The 24,015-nt window shown below is 44.9% G+C and overlaps 1 protein-coding gene across 7 annotated transcripts in view; it reads right to left on the bottom strand.

Moving 5' to 3' along the window:
- Positions 1 to 24,015, bottom strand: part of LOC308576619 (PH and SEC7 domain-containing protein 3-like) — a 152,497-nt gene that overhangs the window by 31,282 nt on the left and 97,200 nt on the right. Inside the window, exon 1 of one of the 7 annotated variants that reach the window (XM_081176234.1) lies at positions 21,059 to 21,469. The exons of the other annotated variants lie outside the window; for them this stretch is intronic. Coding sequence (XP_081032360.1) covers positions 21,059 to 21,217 — 159 coding nt within the window. The 5' untranslated portion in view covers positions 21,218 to 21,469. Of the gene's footprint in view, positions 1 to 21,058; positions 21,470 to 24,015 lie in introns of those variants that run through there. 7 annotated transcript variants of the gene reach the window in all.

Below are 24,015 nucleotides of genomic sequence, written 5' to 3'. Positions count from 1 at the left end.
GTGTTCTGAGCTAACTACAGTTTCACATAGCATTTAAGGGGAGTCCCAAATATAATGCTTTAAACCATAGTCAATTGTAAATGTTACTATAGATTACCATGCCCAGGCAATCTCTGGCCAGAACTGGCACGCCAGCTTCAGCAGATGGAAGATGTTCTTCACCACAGAGGCTCTTGGGGCTGAGGTAGAAAAGCTTGATTCTAGGAGCCGCCCAACCCCCAGCTTTGCTGCTTTAGGTCTTAGGGGGATTCATTCCTGTCCAGAACAGGATGAGTATCATTCTCCCAGTGGTTGCTCAAAGGCACAACTATCACTTCTAAGGTCGCTACCAGAAGAGGCGCACTTTGAACAATAGTGCTGATTTATTTTCAAAAAATAATGCAGCGGTCACACAGGTGGAATCTACACACATATAAAAAATGCTGCGAAAATGTTTTTTTTTTAAAAAAAGTTTTGAAAAAATACATTGAAATTTCCATAGCTCACTGTCACTATCTAGTGTCACATTTGTATACTGAACTTTACAACACACTTAAAACGCTTTATTTGTAGCTGTATAGCTGAGTCCACAATGTTGCCATCAAGTGGCTGTGGCACTTTCTGCCATGTTTTTCCATCACTTTTTATGCCTCAGAAAATCCATTTTTTCTTTTCTGGAAGTGGATTTCGTTGCACAAGAGTGCTGTTCAGTTGTTGCTATTTATTGCAATATACTCACTTGCTCTGTAGTGGGTGATTAAGGTGCTTTTACTGTAAGCTTACCAGACTTCCCCGTTTCCTGGGGACAGTCCCCAGATTTACAAATCAGTCCCCTGACAAAATCCATCAATTTAGTAGGAAGTTGAAAAGTGTCCCCGGATTCATGGGGGGGGGGAATCTGGTAACCTTAATTTATTGTGCAAAGGGTACCTACGGACATCTACCCAAATGCGAGGCAGAACTGCACAAAAGGCAGGCACCCTGGAGGTGCCCGAAGACTCTCCTAGCCTGACCTCTTTGGAGGACCACAGCAATTGCCCATCCCAAACTTAGAACACTTCATAGTGTATAGGAAGAATCATAATACAAATCCAAATAAGAAATCTGTGTCCATACAGAGAGGGGCATTCCAAAGACAATCACTCCACCTCAGTTCTTCACGCCTTAAACAAGCCACATATCTAATACAGTGGTACCTCGGGTTACAAATTTAATTCCTTCTGGATGTCCGTTCTTAACCTGAGGTACCACTTTAGCTAATGGGGCGTCCCGCCGCCGCACGATTTCTGTTCTCATCCTGAGGTAAAGTTCTTAACCTGAGGTACTACTTCTGGGTTAGCGGAGTCTGTAACCCGAAGTGTTTGTAACCCAAGGTACCACTGTAATTTATTTATTAACAAGCGGGGTATATGAAACCATTTGGAAGAAACAAAAACAAGCCTAAATGACTGCTAGAAATCCATTATTGCTTTCCCTGTTTCCAGTGGCTGCTCTTTCTCTCACTTGGTAATCTTCCAGTGCCGAACATATTAGTTTCTGTCTTATTCTTAATGGCAATTCAGCCCAGATCAATTGTTAGCCCAGTCTCCGAGTATGAGTTGGCATGAGCAAGCAATATTTTATTGTGGAGGGCGGGATGTCCTTGATGAGAATGATTCCCAGTTGCCAGGCATCAATCACACCTTCACAACTCTGGTTTGGGGGGAAGTAGCCACACTATGGGAAGTCCCAGAGGCCTGCCAGGATGCCACAGATAATACACTAGTCCCTAGTTAAACTAATAATGTTCCACTTGCACATCACAAAAACAGACTGCCATCTCTTGATACACAATAGAAAACAGCCAGCTAAGGCTACCTAAAAACATGTCAGTGCTAAGGTTTTGGACTCCCAGTACCCAAAAAAGAAAAATACCACATGAAACAGGAATCATTCGTTATGCTACATATTATTATATAGTTTATCAAACATAAAATCAAATAAACATACAAGTACACTGTAGCACTATTAAGGCTGTCTTTAATAAATCATTCTTTCACCACTTCAGTCCAAGTGGATTTTTTTTTTTAACCTGGATGAGTCTAAGCTACAGAGAAAGTTCAACTATTTCTTACCAGTAGGATCATTTTTATTTTTAAAGTTGGCCATGCTTCCTTGCCTTTAACAGCTTCCTGACAAGGTTCAGTGGATGAAGTTTTCTATGCCTTTATCCCTTTGCCAGGAAAAGCTTTCATTGCCAAAATTTCTGTGTGTCAAGCAGCTGTCATAGGTCTAGGAACCTAGCCAGGAAAGAAAGTTGGCAACCCATTTCTGCCAGACCTTTCCCTCATTTTCTAGAGTAGATGTGAGGAAACTTTTTTTTCCTATTCAAAGCCACTGACCCACAGCAGAATCAACACTATCTTTAATTGTGCTCTTCATTGTTAAATATTCTTAATTCTATTAAAATGCCATAAACAAATATAAAAGTCTACAAAGATAATACTAGGGTGTTGCCATCTTGGAGTGCCTCTCAGTAGCAGTGCCCAACCAGCCACTAGCAGGAGTTGAAGTTTATTTAGCTTTAAAAAAAAAAAAGTGCTGATACTCATATCTCCATAAAAGTGCCATGGGTACCCATATGAAATAGGCAGCAAATTAAGAGGCAATTGTGAGTACTGTCACACACACAAAAGCAGTGTTAGTCAATTGCCCTTCCCTCAGAAAAGATCAGCAGGGCTGGGGGTGGCATTGGGTGCCACTTCTGGAATATGTGCCCACAAGAATGATGCCTACCAGCTGTTCTTTAAACATGCTCTTCCTAATGAGGGGGGCATACAGTGGAAGATCTCCATTTGGGGGCCCTGAACTGTCATGGGGGCCTCTTCACAACCAGCAATGAGCTCTGTGTAACCACTGTTTTCTTCTTCAATGGGGTTGTTCCATGATAGATCACCACAATTTATTTATTTTTTTTAAAAAATTAACTACTACAGCTCAGATTTTGATTAAAATTGCTGTACTGGATTATATCACATGTCAAAGTTACTGGAGTGAATAAAAATTTGGTAGGCTTTATAGTTTTTGAGGTGTGTGTGTGTGTGTGTGTGTGTGTGTGTGTGTGTAAATTAGGGAAATGTTCTAAGACATGCAAGATGCACTTTTTAAAGCACTGAGTATGTATTATAGTTTCTTTTGGGGGCCCTCCAGGATTAGGAGCCTTGAAACTTAAGCTTGATTAGTTTCATAGTAGTTCCACCCAGGGGGCATACGTTAAGTTTTCTGAAAATGCCTAGATGCGAGATGGAATTTAGCAAGGAGACAAATGTTCCCCAACCTAAAGGAATGGAAGCATAAAAAGTATGGCAGAAATCTCTGTATCACCAAGACATGTATTCTGTATTTAAGTAAACACCTCTATAAGATATCTATTGGAGTTCTGGATACGTAACGTCACTCAGGAGGCTATGTACAGTCATATATGAATGCTGGGTTCTTAGCAACAAGTGCTGCCTGATTTGGCAAAAAATACTATTTTTTTTGCTATTTCTTTGACACTACTTATTGCACTCAACATGCCTCTCCTTTCTTTCAAGGATTTTAGACCTGGTGTCCACCCTCCCAGGCAATCTTCCTTCCAGAGTCCAGTCCCAGACCTGATTTCAAGCATGATTTTAATCCCTCTAAAAGTTCTTGCATGCCTGAAACCGGAGTTACAGAAAGTTCTAGAAAACACAGAAGGTTCTCGAAAACCCAATTTTTATTACAAACTGGGGGTCCAACCTATAAGCCAAAAGGCATTTAGTTTAGCTGATAGGGATAGGGCATGGAGGGAAGAGTCTTTACACCTTCTCTTTACAAAAGAACCATAACACACTGTTCCGTTTTATATAGCTCAGGAACCGAGGCTGACTGGTTATGCTGACCATGCATAGCCAAAACAACAAACTGGGGTCGATCTCAGCCATCCCTGCAGGTGCCAAGAATTGGGCTTGGGATCTTGTGTTTGTAAAGTAGACAGCTTTACCGAGCTATAGCTTTCCCCATATGAATGAAGGATTGTGCATTCGTGCTGTTGCACTGATTTGTTTCCCCCCTGGATTGCATCCTTCTACTCCCTAACGTCAATCGTTATTTTCTTCAGTCTGTTTCTATTTCCCGGCTGCCAGAAAATCTTAACATCCCCTGAGGTTGCTTGTTTTTATAATATCTTATTCAGCATTTCTATAATATCCTATTCAGGTAGTCCCACCCGGATGGCGAGTGTATGTATGTGATATGACTTCCTTCATGCATTCAAAGGATGCAAGACAGGGCCAGAGGGTTGTGCCAGCTAACCCCAGAATCAGGACAACAGTACGTAGCAATCAACCCATCCTCCACTGTGCATTCAGACTTCCACACCTACCAGTTCTCTGGACCAAAGCTGGCATAACCCAATAACCTCCTGACATGTACTTTCAACATACTGGTGGTAGTGATGGGGGACATGTGAACCTTCCTAGAGTCAACTGCAGCCTCCCTGTGGTGTTCTGAAACTTTTACAGACAAGAACCCTCCATTTTTAAATCATGCAATACATCAGTGACATTCCCTGAAAGAAAATGAATAGATCATGAACCAATTTCCTTGTCATTTTCACCATCCACCCCTTCCCACTACACCAGGGGATAGGTGAGGAACAGAATTCAACTACTCTTGACTTGAGGAAACTCTGAGTCCACTAGGTGTGGGTGTCGGAGACTTCAAGGAACCTCTTGACTTGATTCTGGGATTTAGTCTAGTGAGCCACCAGCCACCATGGGCATATGCTGTCACAGAATTCTGACAAAGTAGGGGGAAAGAGTGTACAACAATGGCCGCTGCGATAGGCAATCAGCATGAAGCCTCTGCATTGACCAGCCTTAGTATAAATACGAGGGGCCTGGCAGTCTGCCTTTGCCTTCTCAAAGCAATATTTGCTGCCTACAGACCCCAGGATGCCCCCCCCCCCGTCTAAGGTCAAGCCTCCAGCTCCACTTCCAGCAACTTAACTCTTGGACTCTGGTCTAGAAAACACACCCGCCTAGTCAAAATTTAGTTATGACTGACCCTGATGGGAGAATCTCCAGCAGGTTCCTATTCTGTAAAGGTAAAGGTACCCCTGATCATTAAGTCCAGTCAAGGACGATTCTGAGGTTGCGGCGCTCATCTCGCTCTACAGGCCGAGGGAGCCGGCATTTGTCTGCAGACAGCTTCCGGGTCATGTGGCCAGCATGACTAAGCCACTTCTGGCGAACCAGAGCAGTGCACAGAAACGCCATTTACCTCCCCACAGGAACGGTACCTATTTATCTACTTGCACTTGACGTGCTTTCGAACTGCTAGGTTGGCAGCAGCAGGGACCGAGCAACGGGAGCTCACCCTGTTCTGTAGGGGTAGCCAATATGGTGCCAACCAAATGTTGCTCTGCCAGCATGACCCAATGGTCAGGGATGATGGGAGTTGTAGTCCAGCAACATCCGGGGCACCCCATGTTGGCCTTGCTGTGCTGGGTTACACCACTGTCTCTAGAAAGGACACTACTTTTTCTCTTTCCATGCTTGTTTTTCAGTAGTACAAGATCATGTTAGCACCAGCGCACCTCTGTTGGCGCCTACTGATGGACTGATGTCAAATTCTCTCAGACTTATACAAATATAATGCTTTTTAGCATATCAACCTAGCCATCCCTATGATGTAAAAAGCAAGCAGCCCATTTCAAAGGCCTGTAGCTGTTGCTCGGGACAATACTGGTTTCATAAAACAGAATGCACACAAAAGAGCTGTATTTAATCTGACTCTGAAAGAGCCTGAGGCTCTAAACAATTTCACATGTTTTTAAAGAACATATTCTGACAGCAACAACTCCCTCTTGCTAGAGATACACAAACTTTCTGCCACAGAATCAGCCAGTTTCCTTAACTCCGAGGCAATATAAATCACACAAAGATTGAATGGCCTTTCAGAACACCCTCTCTATTACAAGTCTCCTGTTCAAGGGAATAAACATGCATATCAAACCATGCGGTCTTAATATGCCAGCAAAATGTATTTATTACAGCTGCCATCTGTTTACTACATGTGCCATCCAGTAGGATGTTGCTGCCATCCAAAAAAACAAACACAAAAGGCCTGTGACTGTCTGTACGACCCTGAGCTCTGTCTGCCCTTGGATGTCCTGGCCATATGCCTGTTTGTGATAGAAGCAGCCTCTTTAATTGAACCTAGTTTAACGTATGGATACTAAAGCCCCACATTTCTTCCAAAGAACTCAGGAGCAGCTTACATATGGTTGCCACACTGTCTACAAGGGTTGGACTTGTTTAGTTAGCAATAGAAGCACTTGGCCATTTACAAAACGTTATATCGAAATAGATCCTCTGCTCATTTAGATTCAGTGGCAGAGAGAAGCACATGTTCAATTATCTCATTAATTCCAACTACAGGATCTCAAATGACACATACCACTATCTTTCACTCCTAATGATGGAATAAGCACCTCACAACCTGATTCAATTCAGAATTGGGCTTGAAAACCAAGCTCCCCACACAGAAAGAAAGAAAGAAAGAAAGAAAGAAAGAAAGAAAGAAAGAAAGAAAGAAAGATTTATTCCAAGCCATATTCCTGATCTCAATAATATCAACTGCCCTTGGAGCCCCAACTCCACAGCCTGCTTCCCACTCATCAGATTGGTAGTAGCAGCGACATTTTCCAGGATATCTGGTACCTGAAAAACTGCCCTAGCAGGGTTAGAATTACAATTATTTTTTAACTCTGCATAGTACCCTTCATCCATAGAACTCAGGTACCAGATAAACAGGTGAGCAAGCATGAGGGATGAGTTTCTCAACAATCTGGATTACAATCTGAAATATTAAAGATCTCTTGGATCACAACGCTCATCTCAGGACAGAACAAGTATTCTAAGAGGAGTGAGGGAACCTGTAGCTCTCCAGATGCTGTTTGACTGCAACTCCCATCAGCCCCAAACAACGTGGCTAATGGTCAGGGATGATGGGAGATGTGGTCTAGCAACTTCTAGAGAGCCGCGGGTTCCCCAGTAAGTTGCCAAGGTTAGTATTATGAATCAACAAATTGCAAACTTTAGCAACTTCGCTACTCATCACCAACTCCACATAATTATCTTTCATTCAAATAAGTAGGACTTTGCATGGGTTATTATCAGCAACTAAAGAACACATAATTTGTAAGCCGTTAGCCTCAACTTATTGTCCTCTCTCATATCTTACTGCTATGATTTTAAATAATAAACGATTTCACATTATGACTTTTAATTAAATCACTCTAATAAAATGAATACTTTAAAACCATTTAACCAGCACAACCATTAATCTTCACATGCCCTAAACAGAACCGGATACAGCAATGAAATGGCTATTCAGTCTTCACAAATTGCAGCAGATGATGTAGCCGACAGGAAAAGATGCGAGAAAAACAGTTTACAGACTGGAAGAAAAACAAACATAGAAACAGAAATCCAGTTCTTCATATAGAGGCCTTCTTTTTTTACCTTATTAAACCGGGAGTAGCTATCAACTCAAGACAGAGACATACCGTATTTTTCGCCCCATAAGACGCACCGGCCCATAAGACGCACCTAGTTTTTTGGGGGGGAAATAAAGGAAAAAATTTTTATTCCCCCCCCCCCCAGGTGCGCTGCGCTACACCAGGAGCTTGGGGCGTGCGGAGCTCAGCGCGCCCCAAGCTTCTGCGTGCAGGCAAGGTCTCCGCTAGCGTGGGAGAGCTGGGCGCCTCTCCCAGGGCTAGCGGACCCCTGCGCTAATCCAGAAGCTTGGGACGAGCTGAGGTCAGCGCGCCCCAAGCTTCTGCGTGCGCGCAAGCAGTCCGCTATCCTTGGGATAGCCGCGGGGCTCTCCCAGGGCTAGCGGATCGCTGCGCTACACCAGGAGCTTGGGGCGTGCTGAGCTCAGCGCGCCCCAAGCTTCTAGGTGCGCGCAAGCAGTCCGCTGCCGCCCCAAGCCTTGCGCACCCGGTGGGACCTCCTGCCGGGTGCGCGAGGCTTGCAGACACTCGCCCGAAGCAGGGAGAGCCCTCCGGAGGGCTCCCCGTGCTTCGGGCGACAGGCTGCCGCCCCAAGCCTCGCGCACCGGGCGGGACCTCCTGCCGGGCGCGCGAGGCTTGCAGGCATTCGCCCGAAGCAGGGAGAGCCCTCCGGAGGGCTCCCCGTGCTTCGGGCGACGGGCTGCCGCCCCAAGCCTCGCGCACCGGGCGGGACCTCCTGCCGGGCGCGCGAGGCTTGCAGGCATTCGCCCGAAGCAGGGAGAGCCCTCCCCAGGGCTCCCCGTGCTTCGGGCGACAGGCTGCCTCCCCAAGCCTCGCGCACCGGGCGGGACCTCCTGCCGGGTGCGCGAGGCTTGCAGACACTCGCCCGAAGCAGGGAGAGCCCTCCGGAGGGCTCCCCGTGCTTCGGGCGACAGGCTGCCGCCCCAAGCCTCGCGCACCGGGCGGGACCTCCTGCCGGGCGCGCGAGGCTTGCAGGCATTCGCCCGAAGCAGGGAGAGCCCTCCCCAGGGCTCCCCGTGCTTCGGGCGACAGGCTGCCGCCCCAAGCCTCGCGCACCGGGCGGGACCTCCTGCCGGGCGCGCGAGGCTTGCAGGCATTCGCCCGAAGCAGGGAGAGCCCTCCGGAGGGCTCCCCGTGCTTCGGGCGACGGGCTGCCGCCCCAAGCCTCGCGCACCGGGCGGGACCTCCTGCCGGGTGCGCGAGGCTTGCAGGCATTCGCCCGAAGCAGGGAGAGCCCTCCGGAGGGCTCCCCGTGCTTCGGGCGACAGGCTGCCGCCCCAAGCCTTGCGCACCCGGTGGGACCTCCTGCCGGGCGCGCGAGGATTGCAGGCATTCGCCCCATAAGACGCACCCCGATTTCCCCTTCATTTTTGGAGGGGAAAAAGTGCGTCTTATGGGGCGAAAAATACGGTATGACACAGCCTCCCCTGAGTCACAGGTAACTTTGTTCTGTCTTTGACCTGGAAGCAACGGAGTGAACCCATCACACATGATGCAGAAACACAGGTGGTGATAAATAAAAGCCAACCTCAGAGCAGCAAATCATGCAGACACCTATGAGGGTGGGCACTTCGAGCCCAAAGAGACTTTTAATTATTTATTCTGCATGGCATACAAGAGGGCACTGGAGCAAAATTGGGAGGTTTCAGCGCCAGAACTGCAACAGCCTCAAAATGAAGCATCACACAGCTCCATCGATTAAATCTGCGGCCTCACAAATCAATCAGCTAAAGCTGCAATTGATTAATATCCCAATTAAGCCTATTAAAACTGCATCCCTATTATGGGTATCCTGAGATTCAAATCACGTGAAAGGGGTTGTGCACACTGTACTTAAATTAATGAATTGGGCAAATTAATAACTGGATGAAATTTACACTTTGGCAAACTATAGCCACAGACATATTTAGACCCTGCTATAGAAGCAAGTGGAGAGTACACTAAGGAGCTATGTCAACATCAGTTCCAATATAGTATAATAGCGATTTCTGGTTTTAAACAGAATGCTTCAAGCTGGATAAAAGCAAGCATCAAGAAGATACTACATTTACTGTAGTCCTATATGGGGGATAAAGCAGCTCCCCTTATTTAAGTCATGCTCCTACTACTCAAATGTTAATATGGTACCCAGGAATGAGAGCAGCTACCAGCATGAGTTTGATCAAACTGCGGGAGGCAGTGGAGGACAGAAGTGCCTGGCATGCTCTGGTCCAGGGGGTCACGAAGAGTCGGACACGACTAAACGACTAAACAACAACAATGAGAGCAGACCATCACTCTAGCCTTTGACTAGCATGAGGAAAGCCTGCAGGTCACAACTTGATAGGTGCATCCTTCATATTTACAGGACAGTGGCGTTGTAGTCTAAACCACAGAGCCTAGGGCTTGCCGATCAGAAGGTCGGCGGTTCGAATCCCCGTGACGGGGTGAGCTCCCGTTGCTTGGTCCCTGCTCCTGCCAACCTAGCAGTTCGAAAGCACGTCAAAGTGCAAGTAGATAACTAGGTTCCACTCCGGCGGGAAGGTAAATGGCATTTCCGTGAGCTGCTCTGGTTCGCCAGAAGCGGCTTAGTCATGCTGGCCACGTGACCTGGAAGCTGTACGGCGGCTCCCTTGGCCAGTAAAGCGAGATGAGCGCCGCAACCCCAGAGTCATCCACGACTGAACCTAACAGTCAGGGGTCCCTTACCTATGTCTGTGGCTGCTGGGAAGTCCTTGTAGGAGAATACCATGCTTAAATTGGCTCTAAATCTACTAAACTCAGATTCTGAAGCAGACTCGCCTGATTCAATCCGGAAGGATCATGACCTGGACCAGGTCCCCAGGCAGTCTGCAGCAGTGCCTCTGTTCCTATAAAACATATTTCTTGTCATGGCAGGTAAGCCAAACACTCACAGCCTGGAGCGTTTAGCTAGTGCATGGGGCTCCTTGTCACTGCACACTGCAAACCCGTATGAGAGCAGCAGGACTTGATAACATTGCATTGCACTTAGGAGGAACTACACAGGAAGAAAAAACAACAACCCATGGCTGCATTATTAGGGGCAGCTATTCCACCCGAGAACAACAGGTCTTAAAACCCATCAATCCCAGGTGGACTTGTTGTATTGCATTCAAAGCAGGCAGCAGCAAGGAACTCTGCATGATAGCTGCTCAAGGCTGTGGGTGGCTAGATTACCTGTTCAAACTTTTTAAAAAAGAAATGTATTTTATAGTCCTTGGACCACCTCATTGAATATTTTTTTTAACAACAACAACAACAAACCATGATTTTTTTTGCCTTTTGGGTTCTGCACAGCCTGTTTCCCCTTAAAAGCCCATGCAGAACCAGGAAGGAAAGGATTTAGTCTTGTTTTCATGCAGAACTGAGACAGAGTGGAATTTCATGGATCGGACCATCCCTGTTGCCCAGCAGATGTAGGGTGCCCACCCACAGCCCTGAAACATTAACGCAAAATTGCTTCCTTAATGTAAGTGCCAGGCTTAAGGATGATCCACAGTTTGCAAAAAGCATGTAGTATCATGGACTTAAGGCTTCCGAGCCCTTAGAAAGGTTTGGGGCTACTGGAAATATTTTTGAAGAACACCCTCACCACCTCAAAACCTAACCCTTTGAAAATGAATGTATGTATTTTGAAAAGGGAAGCAGGTTGGAGACTGAGGGTTGAAACCCTGAAGAAAAACCTAACTGCAATCAGACAAGAAAATTAATTATTTTAATTTGAATCTTAAATGGCTGAAATTGCTAGTTGAAACCATAGGAAACAGTTCCTGCTGACAAATGAGTAGGTGGAGTTCTCAAGACCTGGGGAAATTCTGTTGCTGTTTGGAGGGAGAGAGCTGGCTGCTGATCTGCTTTCGAGCTCCTGTTCCAGGAAGATTACAGGTAAAAATATTACATAGGTGAACATTCAGAATTACTCAAAAAATTGTTCTCATTGAAGTCCAAGCCACTCTATGAAAAATATGCCTACTACAAAACAGCTACAAATGAATTATTATTATTATTATTATTATTATTATTATTATTATTATTATTATTATTATTATTATTATTATTATTATATTTATACCCCGCCCATCTGGCTGGGCTTCCCCAGCCACTCTGGGAGGCTTCCAACAAAATATTAAAATACAGTAATGCATCAAACATTAAAAGCTTCCCTCTATCCCTCAGCAAACCTCTATTGATATCTGTGATGAAACATTGGTTGGATCATAAAACTTTGTTGGAAGAAGCCTTCTGCACGTGGTCAGAGACTCTCTCCTTTATTACTGATCAGCTCCAGCTGCAAGTCCAGCACTGAAAGGAATCTCTAGAGACGGATCTGTATGAGCACTGGCTCAGATTCAGTTCTGCCATAACAGTGATTTGGGGGCTAAGCAGCAATTTGAACCGAGATCTCCAAAGATTAAGTCCAGCACCGATCCATTACACAGAGGCAAACCCAGATTTGTCACTGAGTACCTGCTTAATAGTTATGGTATACTCGGTTACATTCACCTTTTGCATTCTGAGATGTGACATAGCCCACCTGTGAGGCTAAGGCCAGGGTTAGCCAACATGCTGCCCTCCAGAAATTGTGGACTATTAGTCTCATCATCCCTGATCATTGGCCATACTGCCTGAGGCTGATTGGAGTTGTGGTCCAAAATATCTGGAGGGTATTTATTTGGTTACACTCCAATTAAGGCCAACATTCAGACATGGCTGTATGTGGTCTCTTGAATGCCACCCAAAAATATACTTTACTGTCTGAAATGGATCCCAAACCCAACCTACTCACCTACCCTCGGCTAGGGGCAATACTTTAAAAGTCTTTCTGCCCTATTCAAACAGCAATTCCCACCTTCATCCCCCACCGCCCGCTGCATGGTGTCATCAGAAGTAGGCCCCTTCATGTTGCAGCATGGCAAGGCACGCAAATCTTAAGACGAAGGAATCCCTGGAGCCATTTGAAACATGGGAGTGGAAAAACAGCAGATTCATGCACAGTCCTGGTTGGCACTGAAACTGAACGAGTTTTCCATTCTGATCTCCAGTGCAACATGTATAGGGTTTTCGCTGGAGAAAAACCAAGGGATAAAAGAGGATGCTGTGGTGCACCCACAGAGAATCATGGGCGACAGCAGCTTCCGGTGTTTACCACACATTCAGGCTGTGTGTCACACCAGTCTTTTTTTCCATTCGGACTCACTCTCGAAAGCAAAATGCTGAACAGCAGCATCTGTAAACACCTGACAAGGCTAACCAGACAAGCACTTGTAAGTATCCATTGAGGTGAAAGCAGCAAGGGAAATGAAAAGCACAACCAGGTGTGCAGGGAAAGATGAAGATTGAACTAATTATCCCAGCTGTTTATTTGTGGAGAGGAAAATCATTTTGGTAAACAAAAAGCCCAGCCATCCTAAGCCACTGAATGCTGAGGAACTGCTCCATGGGAAACCCATTACTTATTAGGTGGCTGGTGCCGCAGGAGGCTTTTAAGCCTGCAAAGTCAGCCAAAGGGTCCCTTAAAGAGAAAAGTGATGCTGACTCCATTAAAAAGCAAGATGAGGAAACCTTGCAAGTCCAAGTTCGCTCATAATACTGCCTAGAGACAACCGTCCTTGCTATGTCCTTTTAAACATTTTTAAAATATATTACGACAGGGGAAATGTGTTATTCCAAAGCCATCTTTGACTTGGGCAAGTCTGTCGAATCAAAGACTGGGGAGTGCATGCTTTGAATATAGAAGGATGCAGGTGAAGTTGTGGGCATCTCCAGTTTAAGAAGGAACAGGTAAAGACCCTGTACCTGAGTCCAGAGTTTTGGGTTAAGCAAACAAGTATTGTGATGACCAGGCAGCTTTCCATGGTCCTCCGAAGAGGCTCAACTGCATGCCTATCCCCAAGGCTATGAGGGTGTGTGACACCCCCACACCATCAAAATCACTCCACGACTATTCTAACACTCCCTTCCTTCCCTGCCCCTCCACCCCACCTCATCTCCCGGGCAGTCTATACTATCTGTAAAATCAAATTGCAAAGCATTTTCTTTGACTGAATCACTTCAGGCTGCAGGAAGAGGGAACTGCTAGCTGAGTGCCTGTCTAAGTTCAGGGCAAAAAAGAAACAACCTCCAACTCATTTATTTATTTTTTAAGAAGAAAGCATTTCCCACTCAACAGCCAGTGATTACACCACAACTTGTCCTGGCTACATCCTTTCAAAGCCGCTGGGGGAAGAGATGAAAACCAGGGGCTGGGGCTGCAAATACTCTGCCCTAAAAAATAATAATAACATTACCATACGAAGGATACCCAAATTGTGCACATGTGCATGGGATGAACTGGATCGTATTTGAAGCACAGTAACGTAGCATTCGATTTGAAAAAGTATTATATGTTTTGGACACAATCCAACCAAAGCTGAGCACTCTGAAGTCTCAATGATTTCGGCTGAAATGGACAACTCTTCTGCCGAAATCAATGGATCTTGTTAACTAGAACTTGCACACTGAAACTTCAGTATTTAGAAGGACCTTGGGAGTTCACTCCTTTGTGTGATGATCAGTTTCTATTATTTCTAAAGTGCAATGGTATTTTCCTCTGGCACATACAAACATATGGTTCATAATCTTTCATGGTCTACTGTGGGTGAGCCACACTTTCTTAGGGCTCCTTGGTCATTTTGTGATTAAGAAGTGCTTAATTCAGTAATCTAATATATTAGATGGCCCTTTTTTGGCCCAATGGGAAATATCTTCCCTCACCATGTGGACCAACTTCAGCAGGTGGGCGGGGCCACCCGCTTATCAATCATTTGATATCACGATGACATTAGGTGTCTCGCTCACCTGTCAAGTTGGCCTGCAACGTGTGGGGAGGGGTCTGCTTTGTCTGCACATTCTCTGAGTTATTTTCAAACAAATGGCCTCATGAGCTGATTTGGGCCAAGACTGAGCCACAGGCTAGAGGTTCTCAACCCCTGAGATACCTTATGCTAAATTTGAACAAGTAATCTTCATAAGACTGTAAATCTATTTATTTATTTTTTGCAATAAACCACCAATTCCGTAATTGTTAATACTGTGCACAATTTATTGCAGAATTCAGTGCAAAGTTTATAATCATGCGATAAATAAGATTTCCAGGTTTGTGACCACTGTAAGAGTGCTTCTAGATGGGGGTTTAATACTGCTTAGTAGTCACTGAGATATCACAAATGGGTAAGCAACAGGAAATTATTAACTATTCCCTGGAAAGAGTAAATCCAGATTAAATGGGGGGGGGATACAGGTTAGCATTTGATGACAGTGGCTTCATGTACATGCTGCACAAAACATGCATGCATGTTTTGATGCCACAATAAACAACTGTTTGGAAGCACCCAAAAACTTATCAAGCCGCCTTTCTGGTTTCCAAGATTTTTCCTGTCGTTGCCCATTTAATGTCAAAGCACGTCTGGCTCTATCAGAAGACAGAGTGAGGAGGCTGCTTCAGGCAGCTGATGTTGGGTGTCATGAAAGGGCAGCCAGTTGTCAGGTGTTTAATGTACTGTTATTGCCAAAATGTGGTGAGGTGCAAAGTATCTTGGGCATGCAATGTAAAAGGATCCTGTGTCAAATCATATTTCTTGTGGAGTTTTGCACCAACCGGAGTGCCTTTGTTTTTGATGAGTCCCTTTAAAAAGTGATCCACGGAATAAGAAGTGTCCATCTATCACCATTGCTGACTGAAAACTGGAATTGTTAAATCTCATCCCACAATGGCTGAGGGTTACGAGGACAGGCTAGTTAAAAAGATCTGAGTGACTAACAGAGCAGACCTTGCACCAAGAGCTGCAGCAAAAGGGAGGGGAGAAAGGAACATTATTACACTTAACAACACCAGCTGGTGAGTTTTATGAAGCAATGACTGACTGGCAAGAAGAAGAGCTGGGTTTTAGCCTGCAAAGCTTTTATGTTTATGTTTGATTGATGACGTACCAGTCTAGGGATTAGCTTCTTGCAGTTCAAAATCCTCAACTGCAATACTTTTAAACAATGCCAGCTTTGTTTCGTTGCTACTTGTGATTGACTGCTGTACGCTGAGAATGAAACTCAAGCTAGCATATAACTCGGCATGAACTAAATCTGCTCCATGTGGGAGAAAATAGATTGATTTAGTGTGCAACACACTTCTCTCTCTCTCTCTCTCTCTCTCTCTCTCTCTCTCTCTCTCTCACACACACACACACACACACACACACACACACACACACAGACAGAGTGACACGTACAACTGACTAGGCAATTTGTTGTCCATGTTAGCTTTGGATTAGCTAAACTAAGCCTAAATCTCTCTGTGTGTGTGTGTGCGCGCGCGCGCGCGGTGATGTTTTGGCATTTTGAAATGGGATGAGTAGGAGTTGGGACAGCTGGCGTCCGTTCTTAGCTCCACCCCTGAGTCACTGTGCGGTAATAGGCATGTTCGAGTCATATAAAAAATAGCAACGGCTATACTAATGAAATTGTATGCTTTGAAGATGAAATCTGGAGTAGAACCTTACATCTATCCTGGATTGTCATGGCAAGACTGCTAACTGGCCAGAATTTTACCTGCCTGGCCACAATTTCATCCTCCTGGCCAGAATAAGAGGGTGTAAAACGTAAAAGAAAAGATCCATCATTGGGTGGTTTTGTTATTTTCCATAAGATATGTTTCCCTTCCCGCCAAAATAAATAAATAAATAGGCTCTTCAAAGGCACACTTTGCCATTACATTTTAAAAGCTGCTCCCCTAGGAGCAGCTTTTGCAAAGCCTCAAATTGGATTAGACCTTAGATCCTTAACAAGCAAAATCAACTGCCTCACTCAGGAAAATGCATTCTGTGCATTCTCACAATCATTATGCCAGAGGTGCCAAAGAATTTTAGGAAGCCAGAATCTCAGGAACAACATGAAGCAGCCTTGTAGGCAGGGCAGCAGAGCATGGGGGTGCACTTGTGGATTTGCATTTCATCATTACTCCCTCAAATAATGAACTTAGTGTCCCCATGCCAACAGGATCGAAGACAAACCAGCCACTGAGAAACAAGGAGGAGGCATCACTATGTCTGGGAATAGTAGAACCCCAGTCTACAAAATCACTAAAAAACCAAGAACAGACCCTTAAAAGAAAACCCAATGGGGACAACCTCCCCCTCACCATGTCCCAAACAGCTCAATGGGGACTCAAAATGCCTGTGGTTGCCAAGATCCAAGAATGTTGTCTGCCAACTGGAAAAGTAAAAAACAGGAAAGCAGGGTGGGAGGAGATGATAACCTGGCTTGCTTGAGCACCAAATAGCTTGAAGTATCCCAGAGGAAGAAATGGGTGGCTGGCTCTGTAAACACGAGCAGTGCTGTTAGGGGAAGTGATCCCATTTGTCCACTTATAGTTCTCTCTCCCTCCCCACCACCGCCCCAATACACAGTGTGTTCCAATGTGATATAGCACTCAAGAGATTTGACAACTTAAGGTATTTGGTCTCAACCAGAACTGTGGGCTTTTTACAGCTTCTTAAACTATCTCATTGTGCAATTTCAATTTACCAGCTCCGTGCAATGATGAATGAATTAAACCTTGCATAGCATTTTGCACTAAAAGCCCTATAGAAATGCTAACAGATATCTATAAATAACTTCTGTTTTGTGTGTTGAAGAAAGCAATAGAAGAAGAAGAAGAAGAAGAAGAAGAAGAAGAAGAAGAAGAAGAAGAAGAAGGAGGAGGAGGAGGAGGAGGAGGAGGAGGAGGAGGAGGAGGAGGAGGAGGAAGCAGCAGCAGCTAAATCTTTAGTTCTGGGGGGCTGGGGTAGCAGGGGAAGAGTTTGAAGCAAAACTGGATAATCTCATTTCTGATTTCATAATCTCACTTCTTCTTCCTACTATGGCTGAGAGGGGCATTTTCCACTGTATTCCAGAAAACAGCATCTGGGCAGCTGTTTCCATCTCAGTGTGACTTCATCAGATTACTGAGATGTAACATGTCACTCACCATCCCAATATATTTTGTCTAAAGCAGAGCCCAACTCCCACCACGGCCAACACTTTAAAGAGTCTTGCTGTACTATTCAGACTTTCATTTCCTGCCCTCATCTATATGCTCCCTCAGGGTGCAACCCAAAGAACTGTGCTTCACCTGGGGCTTGATAGGGCTGGTCCTGCCCTCCCTCCCACCCTTCTGAGGAGCAACAACTTCAACTAGTACTACCCCGCTTGCTAAGCGCTCACTATAAGTAAATGCACTTCATTAGAATGGATAGGTGGTTGGTCTGTGTACGTAGGGAGCATCACAAAGGACACTGCAACGTGTCAGGATATGCCTCTGCAGGACTGCTGAGTATTTGAGCGGACAGGCTTTGCCCTCATCCCAACAGTACTCCCACTTTTAGATCACCCACTAAACTGGGCAGCCGCTATTCTTTTATATGGGAGAAGGGTGCATTAGGATAATTCCCAGCTCCAGCGACTGAGATCTGGGGCTCTCCTACTTGTTATGAACATCTGCCTGCAACAAGAGTCCACTCATTCACAGCCCTTAGCCTACAGCTTTTGGGAGGGTTGGAGAAGAGTTGGTGGAGGCTCTCTCCTAAGACAAGGTTTCCCAGAATATATCAGGCATCTCCTTGCACCATTAGCTTCAGGGATTTACTCCTGCTCGCTCTCTCCACTCAGTTGGTCCACGTTCTAGTTACTCACTGAAATAATAGGGAGAGTGATATAAATGGACCACATGGGTGGGGGCAGGAGAGAAACTAAGTCACTCAGTGGTTAAATGACTTTCACAAGAATATGCTGAAGGTCATTCTGTTATCTCTTTTCCTGGCTGACCCTGCATCGCTCTTTTTACTTTGTGCTGTGCCTAATTCAATGTTTACGCTTTACCTTTTTATTGTATGTCAGATATTTTTTATTATATTCTGTATAGGGTTAATAACAACAACAAAAGAGATATTAATTCCATAAATGAGACCAAGCCCTCAAATGGGATTACTATAAATACACACACACACACAAATGATTTCACTAAATTCAGCTGGGGAACTGAGATGCATAAAGAAACTCTTTGAAGGCCTGGCTCACACAAGCACATCTACATTACTTGAACGCTTGTTTCTCATTATGGCTAAAGTAGGTTCTAGGGAAGACCCGGGGGCCGGATGCAGCCCAATCGCCTTCTCAATTCGGCCCATGGACGGTCCAGGAATCAGCGTGTTTTTACACAAGTAGAATGTGTCCTTTTATTTAAAATGCATCTCTGGGTTATTTGTGGGGCATGGGAATTCATTCATTCCCTCCCCCCCAAAATATAGTCCAGCCCACCACATGGTCTGAGGGACAGTGGACCAGCCCACGGCTGAAAAAGGTTGCTGACCCCTGTTCTAGGGCATTGGTCTTCGAGTGGTGGACTGGCTGGGACCCACTATGAAATCACTGCCGGATCCAATGCGGGTTGCAATAGCAGCACTTCTGCCTTATAAATATATGGCAAAAGAGAGAGAGAGAAAAGATGTGGGTCCCCAAATGCATGTCTGGGTTAAAGGTAAGTCCCAGGTCCAAAAAGGTTGAAGACTACTTCTCAAGACTACTAAAAGTTCTCCCACAATATAGCTGACCATCTTTAACGTGTTACCCAACCCTCTTGGTGACTATGAACCATCACGTGGTGACTATTGGTCAAGTCTACAAACTGCCTCAGTTCGAAAGTATCATGATTGAGCCGACTTGGGCTGAGTAAACTCTGATGGCTTACCATGTGGTAATATGGTAAACGAATAAGCATGTATGAACTGGCTTTAGATTACAACCAGTAGAGAACTGAGAATTAGTAATTTCAGGCTACCAGAGGCTCACAGGAAAAGGGGGTAGGGCACTTGTTTTATGATACTATACTGGGGGAAAGAAACAGAGAAAGCTGCCTTATAGCCTCAGATCTTAGCTCAGTGTTGTCTATGCTGCCCGAGCAAAGCCCTTCATTCAGACAGGTGCCTTCTCCAGCTAAGGATCTAACTGGAGACCTTTTGCATGAAAAGCATGTGCACGGTCACTGAGCTGTGGCCCTTCCCCTGGGGATGCCCCTTGTGACTAATCATGATCATAGCATGCTTAGTAGCAAACCAGCTCAGCAATGTTATATTTATGTATACACCTCTTCATGCGTTCGGCAATGGTTATCAGTAAAAATGCAGGGTTTCATTATATCGTTCATTTGCTGCAAACCAGCTAGATCTCGCCGCAGAAAGCAAACACCAACTGAGAGGTTCTATTGTTTTCCCCTACAATGGCATTCCTTTGGGGGGTGGGGAGGACCTGAATGAAACCGAACCTCTATAAAAGTATGTGCAACCTTGAAGATTCCAGTCCTGCCCCTTCCCTGCAAAGGGGCAAGAAAGCTTAAATGTCTGCCTTGAAGAATCACAACAGGATGGGAGCAAGTTTAAAGAACCTTGCTAAGTCCACATGATTTTGGCATGCCCGCCCACACTCCCCACCCATACTGGTGAGGTTCTCATGCAGATGGATATTTCAAACCTAGCACCCTGAAGGCAACATGATGCAAGAGGGAAGAAGAACAGGGAAATGAAACGTGTGCATAAACACCAAGCATATACAGGTATAACAGTAGCAGCATTTACATCTGACTTCCAATACTGCAGATTTACTGGGGACGCTTTTCAAAATTTTATTTTTTTACCACGCTCCTTTATAAAAGGCTACCGTACTTCCTGACTTGTATGCTAGTGGAAAAGCATTGACATTATGTGTTGCAACAGGAGGAAAGAGACAGAGAGGGCAATGGTTAAATTTGTGCTCAATCATGCCCACATGCAGATGCCCAGACAAGGCTACACAATGTTGCTTTTAAAACAACAACAACAACATCAGCAGAACAGAACGCAGTACGACACTTAAAGGCACTCCAAACAGCTCCTAAAGCAGGTGGCTGGAGCCAGCTGGATACAGTACTGTCTGCGGTGACAAACCAAGTACACAGATGACAATTTTATATAAAAAAAATGCCATGCACACAAACACAGAGAGAAATGTAATAATGAATATTTCATTGCAATATTTAGCCATGCATTTTAAAAAACATCACCTGAATCATGCAAGCCACCCACACAGACACGCACTAAGGGAGAAGGGAAATGCAATCAGCATGTAGAGCATTTCTGTCTAGAAATTGCAAGGTAGATCTTTCCCCTTCAGCTCCACCACCACCCCATGGAACACAGGAACACAGGTAAATGGCCAAAGAGAAAAACACCGGCTGGATTGGATCGGCTACCAAGTTGGCAGCATTGACTCAGCTCCATGAAGAGACATTCTCTGAAAGTCTATCAAATCCATCCAGCACCTACCTTCAATCTGGGATTTGTCCCTCCACCCCCACCTGCCGGCTCATTCCTTCCCCACGGTATTTTGTAAGAAATAAAAGGCACTATCAGCCAAAGACTCAAGGGCAGCGTCCCCTTTTCAGGACTGCCAGAAATGTTGTGGAGATTTATATGCAATGTTGCATCCATTTACCTTGGCTTCTTTAGCAGAAAACTCCGTGGAGTTGGAAATTTTCATGGACTTTGAGCGGTGAGTTTGCCGCCAGACTGGGTCCTCCCGCGGGTATTTCACCGAACCTGTAGCTCTCACTCGGACCTTGCTGGTGCTCTGGACACTATTAACTCCAATCATTTCCACAAAGCAAATAAATATTCTCTCTCTCTCCTATATATATATATATATATATATATATATATATATATATATGAAGCGGGGGGCAGAAGAGGAGAAATAAACCACACTTCACAAATTCTCTTCAAGGTAGTTTAGAAGGAGAGGAATCTCTGTGGAGCCTGAGCTGCAGCAATCAGTGTTTGCTTAAAAATGCACCAAGCTGGTCCCCCACTACCAGCCACCACACACATACACACACAGAGCATCTTCAACTACACTGTTTTGAGGCAGCGTGATTGTTCCAGGCACTGCCTACGTCACTGGCTGCAAAATATAAAAGGGTGGAAACCCCACCCCTACTCACTACCCTGCTGCTCAGCACATATCGCCATCCTTTCCCAATACACACAGACACACACACACACACACACACAGGGGGGGGTGCATTCTCCAGTGCGGCTCAAGGGTATCAGTTTCAAAGAGCGGAACAGATGGCAAAAGGCCAAGCAAAAAAGCAATTCATTTCTGACTGCAGACAGGCAACACTTGTATTCCAGCCATACCATGTCAAAGTGCATTAAGCTGGGTGCAATAAAATTAAGACGGCACAAATAAAAGACTGCCCCAAAGGAGACGAGCCTGCCAGGTAGCCGCTGCTTCGAAAAGAAAATTGGGGTGGGAGCTAAATGGATTGCAAAACATCTTAGGAAAGACAAGCATGTAAAAAAAGATGCTGCTTTTTCACAGGATGGTCTGCAGACACTAGCTTCAATTACAAGTGGGATTTACTGGGCAGCCCTGTGCATTTATACACAGAAGCACTTGGTAGCTATGATATGGTACTGGAAATCAAGAAATCCCCCATTCAGATCTTGCCTCTCCTTAAGGCAAGCTTCTCTCTGCCAGCTCCACACCTACAACTAGGATTACCAGGGCAATATATGTTAAATGCTATTATTATTATTTTAAAAACCTAACCATTATAATTAACTCCCAGGTAATTTGTGCATAGGTTTGCAGATTTAGAACTTGTGTCTCAATTCAAGTTTTAGGGGGTGGGGTTGTGGGGGGGGTGGGAAGAGGCATTAATGGCTCACTTACATTCTCAATCTCAATTTTCAGATTCGTTAACTGAGACACAAGGTCACACAGCTCAGCAGCAAAACCCCACTGTCCCAGCCTTGGCAGCAAAGGCTCGTATGTGAACCTTTGTTCCCAAAATAACTGGTGGAAGAGGCTTAAAAAGTGTGGTCAGTTCTGCCTTCAAATCAGCACAAGTGAACAAAAAGGCAGAGGCTATGATGGTAGTCCAAGTCCTGGATCTGTTTCGCCAACTAAAGCAGCCCATAAACCGCTGCACAAGAGGAGTGGGGTTTTTTGCCCAATCAGTGTTTCAAACGGCGTAAGGGGAAGTAAGCTCCATATAAGGGAACGGTGGTGCTTACCTAAAGGCTACGAAGTCCAACCCCCCACCCCACCCCCCAAATCATTTCTAGCTCCTGGAGACCCAGAACACAGCAGATTGCATGTAACCATAGCAACCAAGCTCAGATGAGAACTGATCCCTAGTACGTTGGCACACAGGGGGAGTATCAGCTGGCAGCACTGGCTGGAGAAGGTAAAGACAAAAGTTGAACTGCATATGACTGAGGATGCCAGGAGGGGCACACATACGCCAACTGTTCCAATTTACCAGGCACAGTTCCCTAATAGCTAGATCTATTGTTATATCTATCTATCTATCTATCTATCTATCTATCTATCTATCTATTAACACACACACACACACACACACACACACACACACACACACACTCCTTCAGATGAATCTACAGTTACCAGGTATTTATGAACACTGCCCACCATCACTTACAAAGTTTACTGAACCATCAGTATACAAAACTCCTTCATAAATTGCTGCATTCTGCACATTCTCTCAAGTTAGGAACTATCCTTCTTGCATAAGTTAAGAGAAAGAGTATGCTGAAGTGTGAACAATCTCCAGTGTTTCATGAAGGCTATGCATATTGACCAGAGAAACACTCTTGAGATATACACAGTATTGACCACAAAATGTGCATATTGAGCACTGAAATGTACAAAATGCAGACAAGATAGGCACATTTTCATGTTATCACAACATTCTGAACCAACACCACATTCCCCCCCCCCCACAATAAATGGCAAATGACTCTTGTCCACCTTGCTATATGTTGAGGTTTATCCAGTAATATTTTCCCCCAGTGCCTTCTGAAGCAGAGTATTAGCAATCCAGTTTCCTTTTTAAATGAAGTCATTTAATAGAATGTTTTCTCTCACAATGCACTTGATTTGCGCCTTATTACAATGCATTTAGCAACAATTGCCACCTGAGGAGGCAGCTATCAGGTGGAAGGGAAGGGGTACGTTGGCATTTTGTTCCTGTGTGTCTGCATAGACAACTATGTGCACTAAGAGTCAAAATATATTCCCGCTCCCATCTGGGGTTTTCAATTCTAGTGACCCTGGGGAAGGATATGAAGCCCAAGGAAATCATTTAAAAGATTTTAAATTAATCAAACAGTACACACAGAAGACTAATTAAAGGCCATGATTTACCAAGGACATTTTATATATACATTGGGGGTAATTTAAGATGAGCAGTACATAACAACTAGTTATTGTGCATATTCACCACAGCTCCTGGATAATGTGCACATAATCAGTCTATGAAGAGAACTGTGCATATTTCCAGGTAAACAAACATAATCCGCAAACAGCAGAGGCCATATTTTAGGCAGGTACCTAAACTTTGTCAGTGCCTTTTAAAACACTGG

Source organism: Podarcis bocagei, assembly GCF_964188305.1.
Source record: "Podarcis bocagei genome assembly, chromosome: 17".
NCBI lineage: Eukaryota > Metazoa > Chordata > Lepidosauria > Squamata > Lacertidae > Podarcis > Podarcis bocagei.
The sequence above is the reverse complement of the archived record's forward strand: the minus strand, read 5'-3'. Positions and strand labels throughout refer to the sequence as shown.